Source organism: Ochotona curzoniae, unplaced genomic scaffold (genome assembly GCF_017591425.1).
Source record: "Ochotona curzoniae isolate NIBS_2020 unplaced genomic scaffold, NIBS_Ocur_1.0 contig_3819, whole genome shotgun sequence".
NCBI classification, from domain to species: Eukaryota; Metazoa; Chordata; class Mammalia; order Lagomorpha; family Ochotonidae; genus Ochotona; species Ochotona curzoniae.
In genome coordinates this window covers 15,078,454-15,092,559 of record NW_024466004.1, presented here as the reverse complement: position 1 = coordinate 15,092,559, position 14,106 = coordinate 15,078,454, and the positions used below count along the sequence as shown (strand labels likewise).

General features: G+C 39.3%; 1 protein-coding gene across 1 annotated transcript in view; it reads left to right on the top strand.

Annotated features, from left to right (window-relative positions):
- Positions 1 to 14,106, top strand: part of PKHD1 (PKHD1 ciliary IPT domain containing fibrocystin/polyductin) — a 405,478-nt gene that overhangs the window by 17,108 nt on the left and 374,264 nt on the right. Inside the window, exons 9-17 of the mRNA XM_040983008.1 lie at positions 134 to 173; positions 1,077 to 1,147; positions 4,295 to 4,396; positions 5,168 to 5,263; positions 7,327 to 7,468; positions 10,287 to 10,401; positions 11,268 to 11,546; positions 13,190 to 13,279; positions 13,374 to 13,464. Of these exons, the coding sequence (XP_040838942.1) occupies positions 134 to 173; positions 1,077 to 1,147; positions 4,295 to 4,396; positions 5,168 to 5,263; positions 7,327 to 7,468; positions 10,287 to 10,401; positions 11,268 to 11,546; positions 13,190 to 13,279; positions 13,374 to 13,464 (1,026 nt within the window). The remainder of the gene's footprint in view (positions 1 to 133; positions 174 to 1,076; positions 1,148 to 4,294; positions 4,397 to 5,167; positions 5,264 to 7,326; positions 7,469 to 10,286; positions 10,402 to 11,267; positions 11,547 to 13,189; positions 13,280 to 13,373; positions 13,465 to 14,106) is intronic.

Below are 14,106 nucleotides of genomic sequence, written 5' to 3'. Positions count from 1 at the left end.
GGCACTTTTTAAAAAACTTACACATTTGGGCAGTAACTTGATGACTTAATTGTCTTTGGGTTTGTAGCAGCAATAGGCTGGCTTAGGGAGTAAGAATGATTCCTGTATTTATGTTTGTTTCTTTTGGTTACAGGCTCCCAAAATGTTAGCTTCTCAGTATTTAACAAAGGAAAGTAAGTAACAGAGTAGAACAAACCTCCTTGTCTCATTGTCTACTTTTCATATTTTTCTTTTTTTCGTTAACCTTTCATCCTGAGAAATTCCAAACTTACAAAAACAATATAACAATGAAACATAATGTACTTTATTTACTTTATTGGACAAATATAACTGTGCCATGCACTCATATAAAAGCAATGTAAGTCTTCAATGTTGTGATGGTGCCGAATTTTGTGAATTGCCTCTTTAGCAATATAAAAATATTTTGAATTAAAAACTGTTATGTGTGTTTCATGTAGTATATACTTTTAGTTTGATGCAATGCCTTATGCCATTCTTGGAAATTTCTTCTTCAATTTGAAAGGAATCCAAATTTGGCCAAGCTTTTTGACAGATAATCTGTAATGTAGGATTTCTGTGTGTCTCATTGCATCTGTGTTGCCATATAATTTGCCTGGCATTTTCCTTACAAGTGTATTACTTTGCTAATACTGATTTTATTGTGATGATAACACATTAGCTGCAGCTATAAAGCTCAGAATATGGAGATTACCTCTTCCTGCATAAACAGAATATATACTGATTGATATTATGGACCAATTCAGTACTAGGGCATTGATGTCCATCATTCCATGTAATGCTTGTGATAGCCTGTAAAGTAGATATTTGTCCCATATAACATTTTATATAGCAGCAAATAATAAGCTTGAACACATTGGTTCTCTATCCATTATAATGATCAAACTATCCTAAAGCTCAGTAAAACTATTGGAAACTATAACTGTAAAATGTATAAGCTATATGATAAAGTACCCCATTTCTAGCAGTTACTTCACAATCTTCCTTCCAGGAGATAAATTTAAAAATACATTCTAAAATAAATTTTCATTCAAAATACAACTTTCTCTTTTTTGAAGATCAATGGTGCATAAGAGTGCATGGCTGATCAGTGCTAAGCAAGACCTTTTCCTGTATCAGACACACGCAGGTAATATTTTGCTTTGTCATATGCCCCTTGTTCCTCCCCTCATGTCTCACTCCTTCTCTTTCTTCTGTACGACCATCAGCACCTGAAACTGCATCTACAATAAGAGATGATATTTTGGTTTTTCTTGGCATAATGTTGCTTACCTAAGTGTCAGCTTTAGTTACTATATTCAAAGAGGCTTGAGATAGACTCTTACACAAAGTATGTAGAAATAGAATAAATGAAAGACAAGATGTTATATTTTTATATGTGCTCCAAAAAAATCAGAAAAGGGTGATACTTAAAAAGCTCAAAGCCTATCTTTCCAATACTCTATATCTGAACATTTATTCAATAATTTAAGATTTGCCAATATAGATGCTAAATTATTGTATTGCCATCTGATGTATACTTTGTCATACCAAAAAGTGAATGCTGAAGATTGAAAAACTTATGTGAAAGTATGAACTCAGTTTGTTAGAAAAATTGGGAACTAAAGAAGAGTACTTGGGGCCAACATTATGAGGTGTTGGTTTATGTCCTAAGTTGCTCTACTTCTGATTCAGCTCCCTGCTAATGACATTAGAAAGACTCTGCCCTTTCAATCCAGCCTCCTCCTAATGCATCTGAGAAGCATCAGGTGGTGGCATAAGTACTTGCATTTGTCCCACCCACATGTGAGATGCAAGAGGAGGACCTGGAGTCAGTCTGACACAGCCAAGGCTGGTAAAAGCATTCAGAAATAAAGCAGTGAATGAGAGAAAAAAAAAATAGCAGACAATGGTCCAAGTTCTTGGGCTTCTAACACCCAATTGGGAGATCTGGAGGAACTCCTTGGCTGCTTGCTTTGGCCTTGCTCAGATTGGCTGTTGAAGCCATTTTGGGAGGGAATCAGGGGATGGAAGATTTTATTTCTCTTTTTCTCTCTACAATTCTATCTTTCAAATGAATGAATGAATGAGTCTTTTTAAAAAGAGTGCTTAAATTGTAGAGTTAAATATACTCACAAAGGCACAGAAAAATGCCTCTGGGGTAGGTTCAGATTCCAGAACCAGTCAGAATCTTCCTTTGCCTAACGTGTAAGCTATCTCAAGAGTCACCTGGAAAATACTATTCACTGCTTAGATAGCACAATCCATAATCGCTGAATATGGATAGTTCTTTTTTTAGGATTTATTTATTTTTATTAGAAAGGTGAATTTATAGAGAGGATGTGATATAGAGAAAGATCTTTTGTCCACTGACTCATTCCCCAAGCGGCCACAATGGCTGGAGTTGAACTGATCTGAAGCTATGTTCCAGGAGCTTTTTCCAGTTCTCCCACATGGCTGCAGGGTCCCGTGGCTTTGGACCATGCTCTACTGCTTTCCAAGGCCAAAGATGGAAGCTCTATGGAAAGTAGAGCAGCCAGAACATGAACTGGCACCCGTATGGGATCCCGGCATGTGCAAGACAAGGATTTAGCCACTGAGTCATCACATTGGGTCCTTTTTGGCTAGTTCTAATCCACTGTTTAAGATACAGGACGGATGCTGTTTCTAGAAATTCTTTCCATCCCCTCTTTTATCCCTACCCTGATGCTAAATTTCTTGCTTCTTTCCTATACTGTCTCTAACTTCATCATAAAAATTTGTAACTAGTGTGCCTGCCCTTTACCATACTCATCTTCAGGACAATAATTATTTTACATGCATCTTTGTGTCTCCATTGCTTTACATATATATATATATACATATATATATATATATATATAACAGGTGCCCATATGGGACCCTGGTGCATGCAAGGCAAGAACTTTATTTTATATGTATTATTATAAATATAATACCCATAACTATGTTGAAAGCCTAAGAACATTACAAATCATTTTGGCTGGCCTGTGTCTTTTAAAATGCATAACGGAAGACTGTATTAATCTCTACATGATGCCTATACAAAATTTCAATGTCAGTGTAAAAAATAAAACAACAACCAAGAATTATAAAACCGTGTGTTAAAAGAAAGTAGTCAGTATTAGCGGTGAATTTTGATATTCGAGTGTGGAGGAGCTGGCCTTCCCCCACATTGCCTCTGATATGTCTCATGGGCAGAAGCATTAGAGAGTCTCTGCACAGAACACACATTTTGAAGTAGCAACCATTCATGATGAACCTCTTCATACCTTTCGTTTCTCAGGGAGAACAAATCTTTTACTCAGGATAAAACAAAGAACTGTCAATATTTAATCAAAAGAGAGGAAAGGATGAAATAAAGTTAAATTCTTGGGGACCTATGGCATATTATTAGCAGGTTTCAAACAGTGGCAGTAGCATAAAAGAACTAGGTATGAAGTAGTGGGTATGTATGGGGGAAGGTATACCTGGCAGAGTAAAAGTAGAAGAGCACTTACCACACCATGGGAGCCTCAGGTCCCAGAGGACTCACACGAGGGCCTATTTCAAAGAAAGCACTTGGAAGCTCAACTGGGGGAGACAGAGATTTATCCTAATTGTAGAAGTGACTGATGGCAGTTAGTCAGTAATTTGTACCACCTGTCAGAGTGCAGGGCATTAAAGGGCAAATTTATTTGATCATTTTGGTCAGAGTTGTTGAGTGTCTTACCTGTTGTTCTATAACAACAAAGCTATCAACTCAAGGACACAAGTTGCAGCTGTAGTTGACTTACCTTTCCCACCCAATTCTGTTTAAAATGTTTATCCTGTGTGGGGGCTGTATATCCCAATAATCACTGCACACAGAATATTCTTCATCCTGGGGGCCAAATACAGCGTTATGAGCTTTCTTCATGTTGGCTTGCTGAAAGCAGAACAAATTACAGATTAATAAAGGTACTTGAAGCACTGTTGATTCAAAGTTGATGTCTCTATATGTAACCTAGTGTTTCCTAACTTGTAAATAGAGCTCCTGAAGAAGCACCATAGCACATAGTGGCTTTTGCTTATACTGTGCTTGTGACTGAATATTTCCTTCCTTTCAAATGTTTATCCTTTTGTAATTACAACAATGGCATATCCCATATAATATATAATGGCAAATGACTATTTCTGGAGGAAAATCCAACTGATGTTGAATTGAGAAACTCATGATCAGAAACTGATTGCTTCTATAATTATCTGAGTCATATTCTGATTTTTATATGGGAGCTTACTTATTAAAAACTTCTTGCAGGAATATTATCTGTGTTTCCAGAAACTGGGAGCACTGGGGGAAGAACAGACATCACAATTACTGGAGACTTCTTTGACAATTCTGCTCATGTTACTGTTGCAGGTAACTATGTTGATTGTTGAAAACAGTCCATACTTTGAACAGCTGAGGAGATGCATATATTTCTTCTGGTCTAGGGAATGTGGAAGGAAGCAGGTTTCAGCACTTCTAACTATGCCACCTGGTTCACCTGTGTTTGATCCAATCAAGTGAGGCTTTAGTTCTGCTATTCTTCAAGCAAAAATAGCAGCAGAATGTTTTGCAGCCATGCACAGTGTGCCTGGGAAATGCCCTTTGCTATTTACATTCAAGGAGGGAAGAGAGCGGAACACTGCAGCTGCCTCTTCACGAAGGTCCACTCCCACTAAAGTCAGCACTCTCATCCTTCCACCTTATAAGTGGGTGGGCATTTGCTTTGCAGTTTCTTTTGAAATACACCCCATCTCCCTGCAAATCCTTTTGCGGTATTTGTGTAGCACCTGCTATTCTGCCAGATGAGATGCTTCTGTAGTTGGTGACACAAAAATGAGGAGAGTGAGAACCTACCCCCGGGTCACACCTTGTTTCCCAGCTGAGCCCAGTGGTTTTAGTGCATACCTGAGAATAGCAGTGCATCTTTTGGATTCTTAATGATTTTTGTAACCTGACCTATGCTCTAGCACTTTCCCTTTATTGGTCTCCTTCAGCTGGGGTAACAACTTTGAATATTCTCTGCACATTCAGCACTTTGCCTTAGGATAGAGAATTGTCTGCCTTGGTCTGGCCATGCCAACACATCCATATTTCTCAATATATTTTTGTATGTGTATCTGTGAAACTTCAAATTCTGTTTAGGCATTCCATGTGATGTTAGACACGTGTCTCCCAGGAAGATTGAATGTGCCACCAGGGCTCCAGGAAAAGACGCAAGGCTCACTGCTCCTCAGGCAGGTAAGGAGGTCACAAGGGCTATTGAGTGAGCCTGCAGTTGAATTTTTAATCAAGAAGGGCTGGGAAGTGGAAATAAAAGCATTTTAATTTTGTCTCCTCTGTGTGACTGATTAGCTCTGAACCCTGTCAGCTATGTCAAGGAGGCTCAGCTTTGTTCAGAGGCACTGAGGTACTGTATGCACTTTCAGCCCCAGCCAGACACATGGCCAGGGCTTCAGGGCGAGACCATGATCCTGAAAGCATAACTGCCATTAAGACACTGTTAAAGCAGACATGCACAAACTTCTCCCTGCAAACCAAGTGTCAATTGCAGGCCTATTATCTGTTAGGACAGGATCTTAGAGTTTCTTCTTTTATGCCAATCATGATGGCATCAGATCATGTTGGAGCTTGAGGAACACATGGGGTGCATTCAGTTGTTTTTACTCCCCGGTGGGAACATTTCTGTTGCTTTAAAAAATAGGGGTGGACTGTAAAGTTAACATCAGTTTATCCCTGAAGTAGATAGAAATGGAGGAGGCCAAGTAGCAGTTACCACAGTTGCAAATTTAAAACACTGCATTTTCATGCTAAGTATGGGAACTAGAAGCATTAATAGTAGTTAGGGATGAAGAGCAGTCGGCATGTTACCATTTTTGGAACCATGGCCTGCCCTCTGCATGTAGGAGCTGACTTAATCTACTGGCAGTGAGAGTCAACTCCAGCGACTCAGCACCTACACTGAAAGTTGCCCAGCAGGAGAAAAATCTTTCTAAAGAAAGGCCAATCAGGTGTAAAAATTTATGCACAACCATGATTTGAGATTTCTCTGGCTCCCGGATCCATCGTGCTTGCTCAGAGGAAGAAAAACTATGGAAACAAGTAATTGAGAGAATGTGTGTTTCAAGTATCAGGATATGAGAAATCTGCTCTCTGAGCATTTCCTGCTGTTATCCTACTGGCAGTACTGAGATAATTTCCTTAGTGTAGCTGTTTGGGAGTTACTTGCTAATATTATTTATGACGTGTTTTTTAATATTTCTTCCAAGGAAATTTGGGCACCTTACTCTGTAAAGCAGTGGTTCTCCACTAGGTGATTTTTGCCCCCTGTGGTACCCTTGACAATGAATAGAAATATTTTTATACTGTTATACTTGGGGTAGTAGCTGTTATACTTGGGGTAGTAGTAATAGCAGCATTCAGAGGATAGAGGCTAAGGGATCTGCTAACCGCATATATAGCTGCCTTTACTGAGCATTTACTATATTTTAGGCTTTTATAGATCCTGTTTCCATTAGTCTCACTGCAGCCTCTCTATCATAATTCCATTTTGATGCATGAGAAAATGAAGACATGGGTGCATTAAGGACTTTTGCCAAAGTTACACATTTTCCTGTAGAATGTGACAGAGCTGGAATCTGAACCCACAGCTTTGATTTCAGAGTTTTTACCATTATCCAAGTTAGTATCCAATTTGATTGCAGCTCTGTATTTGGCTTCAGAGTTTGCTTAACATAAAAACACAAATTTTAAAGTATAGCATCATTTAGAACACGACATAATATCATGATGGCATATAATTGACTCTGTGTACAGGTCTACAACTTAAAACAGCAACACTTAAACTTTTAAGGATTCCCAATTTTCTGTGAAAAGCAAGTGTGGGGAACAGAATTTCCATGCTGATCTGACCTTAAATGATAACGAAGTTTATATATGTCTGGGAAACACACAAAAGTCTTTTCCCAAACACAGAACCACATTTTCCTCCTTTTATTCAATCATAGCATTTGCTTGCTCTTTTGGCTTTTCTCTACAACTTGGTGCCTCCATTAAAAAGGGATTCTTACCCTCTTTGATCCTCTGAGAATAATTCCGCTTACTCTCTCCTAATAAGGATCTGTTCAGTTTTCCAGAACAATTGTGTTATCATCAGATTGTCTCACATGACTATCTGGGTTTTGGTTTATTTTCCTTTACAGATGGTGCCCAGATCAACTTTCATGTCATAATTTGAAATAAAGCAATCCCTGAATTTGGGGAGCAATCCTCTCTGATATTGACAAGCTATGTGTTTCTCGCAGGCAACAGAGGGCTTCTTTTTGAAGTTGTAAATGCTGGTGAAAGTTTGGAATTTTCTGAAACCACACCTGGGTACCGGTGGCAAATTGTTCCCAATGCCAGTTCTCCAATTAGATTTTGGTCAAAAGAAGGACAGTCTTTCAGGTATGTTCTGGGAAAATTAGAAGTTGATGTCAAAAGCATGCTTACTAAACCTAGAAGTTGATGTTAAATGTGTATTTACCAGGTTAGAACAGAGGCAGAACTATCGTACTTCCAAGAGAGAATTTACAATATGAGCCAATCAACAACAGAACTTGACGGTGTTTCCAACAAGTATCTCTCATGCTAGAGATCAACAGACCCATTTGTAGATACATGGTTAAATTTTGACGTAGGGTTTATATTTTTCACAACTCAGTTTGTAATCTGTTGGAGCAGATGATTATTACTTGAAACATTCTGCTCAGCAGGCCAGGAAACTTGGTAGGTGGCAGGGTAAAACTGATTTGCAAGGGTGTGGTTGAGAGGTGCCACCTGCCTCATACCTAAGAAGATGTCAGAATTTGCTTTTGGCATATGAAGAAGTAGAATCTTGACAGTTACAGTCTTAATGGAGCAACCACCTAGTGTTGTGTGTCAACCCAAAGGCCAGTGTATACCGAGGTTCCTATGGGCTCTGGAAGCCATTGCTCTCTTAGTGATTGACTTATGATGACAACTTTTCTGTTTGTCCTTTCAAAGATGTAGCCAACATTTTTAGTATCCTAAAGTGAGAAAATCTGAAAGTATCTTAGGTGCAGTTTCTTTAATGCATCCCCAGCAAACATATAGAGGAGTGGATCAGTGCCTGTATGACCTATCCCTTTACCTTTAGGAATCTTTCTTCGAATGATTGGTGGTGATTGTTGAATGTCAGTCAGTCTGTGACGTTTGCCTACAGTTTTATCGTTTTAGACCTCAACTCCATTGTGGAATGAAAGGCTCTTTTCTTTGTTCAAGAGTGAATAAATCAATTAGGGAAGGTAATCTGTGAAGAAAGGATCTTCTGAAGCCATTCAAACTAGATTATTAATGCACAATTTGTGGTTTTAAAGTGGTGTGATATGTGATCCAGTGTACCACCTAGTAATATGTGTATATGTGTACACACACACATCCACATGCATATATATCATAGTTTTTGAGGATAATTAATAATGTCCAAAAGAAAAGCTTCCCATTATATTTATTCTGTTTGGAAGTGTTAAGAAATGAGTCAAATCACATCATAATGTTAAAAACAAAAAACAAACAAAACAGAACAAAAGCCATTTGGATTAGTTTACTAGGACTTGAAATGGCCCTTTCATTGTAATTTGAAGAACCACTAACCAAATAAGAACTTGTTTTCCATTTCTTCTCATTTCTTTAAAATCTAGAGATTTTAAATGAAAACTAGAATGTGTATTTGCTAATTGGCAAGTTATAGATAGGTCTTTGAATTACAAGAGAACTAAAATTTTGGGAAAATGGAATAAGAAGTTGTGGCTCAAGATCTTTAATTCTATGCATAGTTTTAATAATGTATGTTTCCTGAGACTTTGAAGACCCCTTGCAATTCTTTTTCGAATTATTTTCAAACTTAAATTTCTCTCTTAGGAGAATTTATGCTGGTAAACTATAGATTTTAAAAAAAATCACACAGGCAGAGAATATTATTTTTATTCACAGAGTTAAAAGAAGTTTCTAGGGCCCGGCGCGGTGGCGCAAGTGGATAAGGTCCTCGCCTTGCACGCCCGGGAGCCCATATGGGCGTCGGTTCTATCCTGGCAGCCCCGCTTCCCTTCCAGCTCCCTGCCTGTGGCCCAGGAAAGCAGTCAAGAATGGCCCAAAGCTTTGGGACCCTGCACCCGTTTGGGAGACCCAGAAGAGGCTCCTGGCTTCGTATTGGCATAGCATCGGCCGTTGTGCTCACTTGGGGAGTGAATCATCGGACGGAAGATCTTCCTCTCTGCCTCTCCTCTCTGTAGATCTGCCTTTCCAATAAAAAAATAATAATAATAAAAGAAGTTTCTAACTATAACTGTCTCTAACGATAGGAAACTGAAACATTTAGAAGTGACCTTATTTTTTAAGATTTATTTATTTTATTACAAAGTCAGATATAAAGAGAGGAGAGATAAAGATCTTCCGTCCGATGATTCACTCCCCAAGAGAACACAACAGCCGGTGCTGTGCTGATCCAAAGCCAGAAGTTAGGAACCAGGAACTTCCTCCAGGTCTCCCACATGGGTACAGGGTCCCAAGGCTTTGGGCTGTCCTTAACTGCTTTCCCAGGCCACAAGCAGGGAGCTGGATGGGAAGTGGAGCCGCCGGGATTAGAACTGGCGCCCATATGGGATCCCGGGCGTTCAAGGCAAGGGCTTTTAGCCGCTAGGCCACGCTGCCGGGCCGAAGTGACCTTGTTTTCAAAATGTTTCATTAAATTGCTTGTACTTTTCCTCAGTGTTTCATTTTGTAGCTTTAAATTTGAGCTGGTGTGTATCTTTATTTACTCTTCTTTAGAGCATTTCTCTCTCTCTTTTAATCGGAAAAGTATTTTGCAGGTGTTAAGGACCCTGGTAAGCTGGAAAAATTCTGATTGATGATCTCCCTTTATTCATGATAACACAAGTATTTTCTGCAGATTGAGTTCCTATCTGGGGAATTTTGACTCTTGGCTTATTCTGGTTGTGGCAGGTGTTTTCTCAGCTTAGCCTCTAGCAGTTCCCCTATCAGTCCCAAAGATGACACAGCTGCGGGAGGACTCCTACCTGCCATCAAGAGGTGGGATGGAACATTGAAACTATGTGGGCACTACAGCTCTTCTAGAACACTGTGGACACGTACATGGGATAAAATTTGGGCTCATTTTCATAAAGAAAGTTTGAGAGAAAACATCATTTAGCTCAGTGGTTTGAATCGTGATTGTTTTGGCTTGATTTTGTGTCCTGTTTTATAGAGCCCGGCTCAGTGGGTTCTTTGTAGCCCCGGAGACAAATAATTACACGTTCTGGATCCAGGCCGACAGCCAAGCTTCCCTACATTTCAGCTGGACAGAGGAACCAAAGGCTAAGGTACTCACCTTCAGCTCGTTTTTCTTCCTTTATTGCTACTTCCTCTGAAGGAAAGGAGAGAAGCAGAGCTGAAGCTCTTATGTTTTATAGATTATTTTTCTATCAGGTGAGTAACAATCGTTAAAAAAAGAATTTGGCCAAATGCAATTACTTCTAATGTTTCTTGAACATTAACTATAAGCCAGGCATTATGCTGCAGCCTTTTTATGCCTTGTCTCTCATCTACCACTGTGTGAGATATGTACATTTATCTCCATTTTCCAGATGAGAAAATTGAGGCTTAGGAAGATTGGTCTGTCAGGACCACTTGGATAATAAAAGAGATATTCATAATTCAAGTCCAGATCTCTTTCATTTCCAAACTTGTGCTGATAAAGATAGCCAATCTTCTGTAGGAATGTCTCCAAAATTTTGGAGGATATGAATTGATAGCTGGAGCAAGCACCCAAAACTCACCTGTGCAACTGACCAGGAATCATATTTTTTTTCCAAATTATGAATATGCTTCTTTGAAGTTGGAATGATAGTTGATTAAAGAAGCATCATAGATTATGATGTGGCCAACTCATTTCAGGCCCTTAAAGTTTCTAATTCTTTATAAGTTCATATAAATGTAGGCTTTTAGATTGACTGGTTCTGCTGTTAATATGGCACATTGAGTATTATTTGAATATTATTCAAACGAGGGAAAGAGAGGAGAGAGAGAAAGTATAATTAATCAGAGGACCAAAGTGAGTGGCTAACTTGTTGGACAAAGCAGAACAGTTAAGAAATCTTCTGGTATTGGTGGTTAGATATTAAATGCTTGAGAAGGAGGTGCCTGGGGGCTTTGTGGCATTCAACCTGATGTGTGTACTTGGACCCAGGTGAAAATGGCTTTCATCAAGGTTGGCACTGCTGGCTGGTTTGACTCTTGGGAGCAGAATGGAAATGAAGGAACTTGGCAACAGAAGACTCCCAAGCTGGAGCTGTTAGGTGGAGCCCGGTATTACCTGGAAGCAGAGCATGTGGGGGTCTCCCCCAGCAAGGGGATGAGGATTGGTGTCCAGATTCATAACACCTGGCTGAATCCTGATGTGGTACCCACGTATCTCCGGGAGAAGCACCAGATCCGAGTCCAAGTCCAGCGACTTCCAGAAATACAAGTCTGTGTCTCTTTCCAGTTCATAGTTGTAAACCCTATAAGGAGAAATTGTATTTGATTAGTGATTGTAATTACCACCATTGAAACAGATTTGTAAAGATGTTTTTTAAAATGTGAAACTTAATTATTGAGCTTATTTTCCTAATTTACTTAGTTTAAGTCCTTGGTAAATTTTGTCTTAGAAATTTAGTGCCCATAGGAAAAGTCCTCTGAATACGTACACATGCATACATACAAAAGTACAAATGCAAGCGCAGATGCACACATGAACACATATACTTTTAGGGTTGATAATATGATTTATGTCACTTCAAATTTATTTTTGTTCATTTGAAAGTCACAGTTGTATAGAGAGAAGGAGAGTGTTGAGAGAGAGAGCTACAAAGAGACTTAGGAGAGCTGAGGCGGGTGGAGATTCAGAGATACCGATATCTTCTATCTGCTTATTTACAACCCAAATGGCAGCAATGAGCAGGGTTGTGCCAGAAGCTGCTTCCTTCCAGATCTGCATGCATGCAGGTGTTCCAGCACTTGGCCCATCTTACACTTTCCCAGGTACATTAGCAAGGAGCTGTGTCAGAAATTGAGCAGCCAGCCAGAATTCTAACTGGCACTCATATGGTATGCCAGTTCCAGAAGCAGTGGTTTAACCCACATAACATAGCACTAGCCAGTTTTTGTCATTTGAAAATTGGGGGTCGCTTGTTTTCCCAATAGATAATTCATACAAGCACAGACTTATACACACAACCCAGACCCTATTTCCTTATATGCTGTGGTTTTAAGTCTGCTTTCCAAATGTCATCTGTTGGGTCTCTCTGTCATGCTCCATGTTTTTCTTGAGTACTTACATGCATTTTGGGGGTTCATGTTTTGGTATACAAAAATGTCAGTATGGACTCTACTTTCTTAAGCTTGCAGTTGAATAATAAATATGCAGATAACTGCAGAACAAAGTAGAAAACAAGTGATGTAAAATATTAAGAATTATGTAGCTTTCACTCCATGAGAAAAGTTGATGTGTCCGATAAGGAACATGTTGAAAGAAAAGCAGAGATTGAATAAGTCACTGAAAGATGGGCATGCTCTGTGATGGTTTATGACTAGCAGTGTACCCCTGGGAGAAAGAATTTGGTGGAAGGGGATGAGAATGTGGCATTCAGAAGCAAACTGTAGGTCTTATACTCAGAAGGAGCATGGTAGATAGGGAGACAGGTCTGAATGATATTTTTGGAGAAGTATTCATTAGGTGATGAAGCTATGTCCTTCAAAAGTTTCTAGATGATGGTGAGTTTAGAACATTGAAATTGCAGGGAGTGGGCATTTAACCATAGGTTTGATTCTGGGCTCCAGCTTCTTGGAAATACAGAACCTGGCAACAGTGCTGATGGTTTACATAGTTGGGTTCTTGTCACAGATGTAGGAGAGCTGGACTGAATTTCTGGCTCCTAGCTTTGGTTTGGCTTAACCGTGGCTATTGCAGGCATTTGGGGAGTAACAAGCAGATACAAGGTTTCTGTCTCCCAAATTTTAATAAAGTCTTAAAGTAGCATAGCAAGTTAAGAAAGTATGTCCTATCTTTCTAGACTGACTCTCAGGCTTATTAGTGCACAGCATTTAGACCTGTATCTTTTGACTTTTTAGACATTGAATGTGTCTGGCACAGGAAACTTTTCCCTTACTTGGGACAATGTCTCCAGTCAGCCAATAGTTGCAAATGCTACAGCATACCAGGTGAGAACCTTCCTCAAATAACAAAGGGTGGGGAAATGAAGCGTGCTCTCCATGCTCCCAATATGAACTTCTGATACTTTTTTTATATAAATAGATTCAAACAGCCATTGAGGAGTTACTTGCAGTGAAATGCAAACTGGAGCCCCATTCAGCTAACATTTTACTCCAACTTGGATTCGAACAAGGTACCTATTATCTTATTTTTTTCCCCAGAACATGGACACATCTCCATATCCTCTCCAAAGGCCTAGCAGATTATTATAAGAACGTCATCTTACACAAAAATGAAATAACGTTTTTAAAACTACTAATGGAGGGGTTTGCATTTGGCAAAACATTGAAATCACTGCTTGGGATGCTTGCATACCTTATGAGAGTGCATGGGCTCCGGTCTTGGCTCTGTTTTTGATCCAGCTTCCTGTTTGTGTGCAACTGCTGGTTCACATATTTGACACCCACTTGGGAGACCTGAATTGAGTTCTAGGTTCCTTGATTTCATCTGATTCAATCACAGCAGCTATTGACATTTGGGAAATGAGCTAGTCTCTTTCTGTGAGTGTATTCTCTCTTTCAAATGAAATAGATTTTTTTTAAAGGAGAGAAATAGATTATTTTTTTTTAAAATTGCTATGCTGAACTAAATTTCCTTTGGAACCTCTTTATGCCTCTCAATGACCTTTCTTGTCCTAGTACACAGAGAATATGATCCTAGGCTTTTGTACATGACAGAGCAAGGCTTTCTCATAACTGGAACCTTCAGGTTGAGTTGCTGGCCACTTAGACGTTGTCCAACTCCCTCAAGAGCTTAGATGCTAGTATTATGGTAA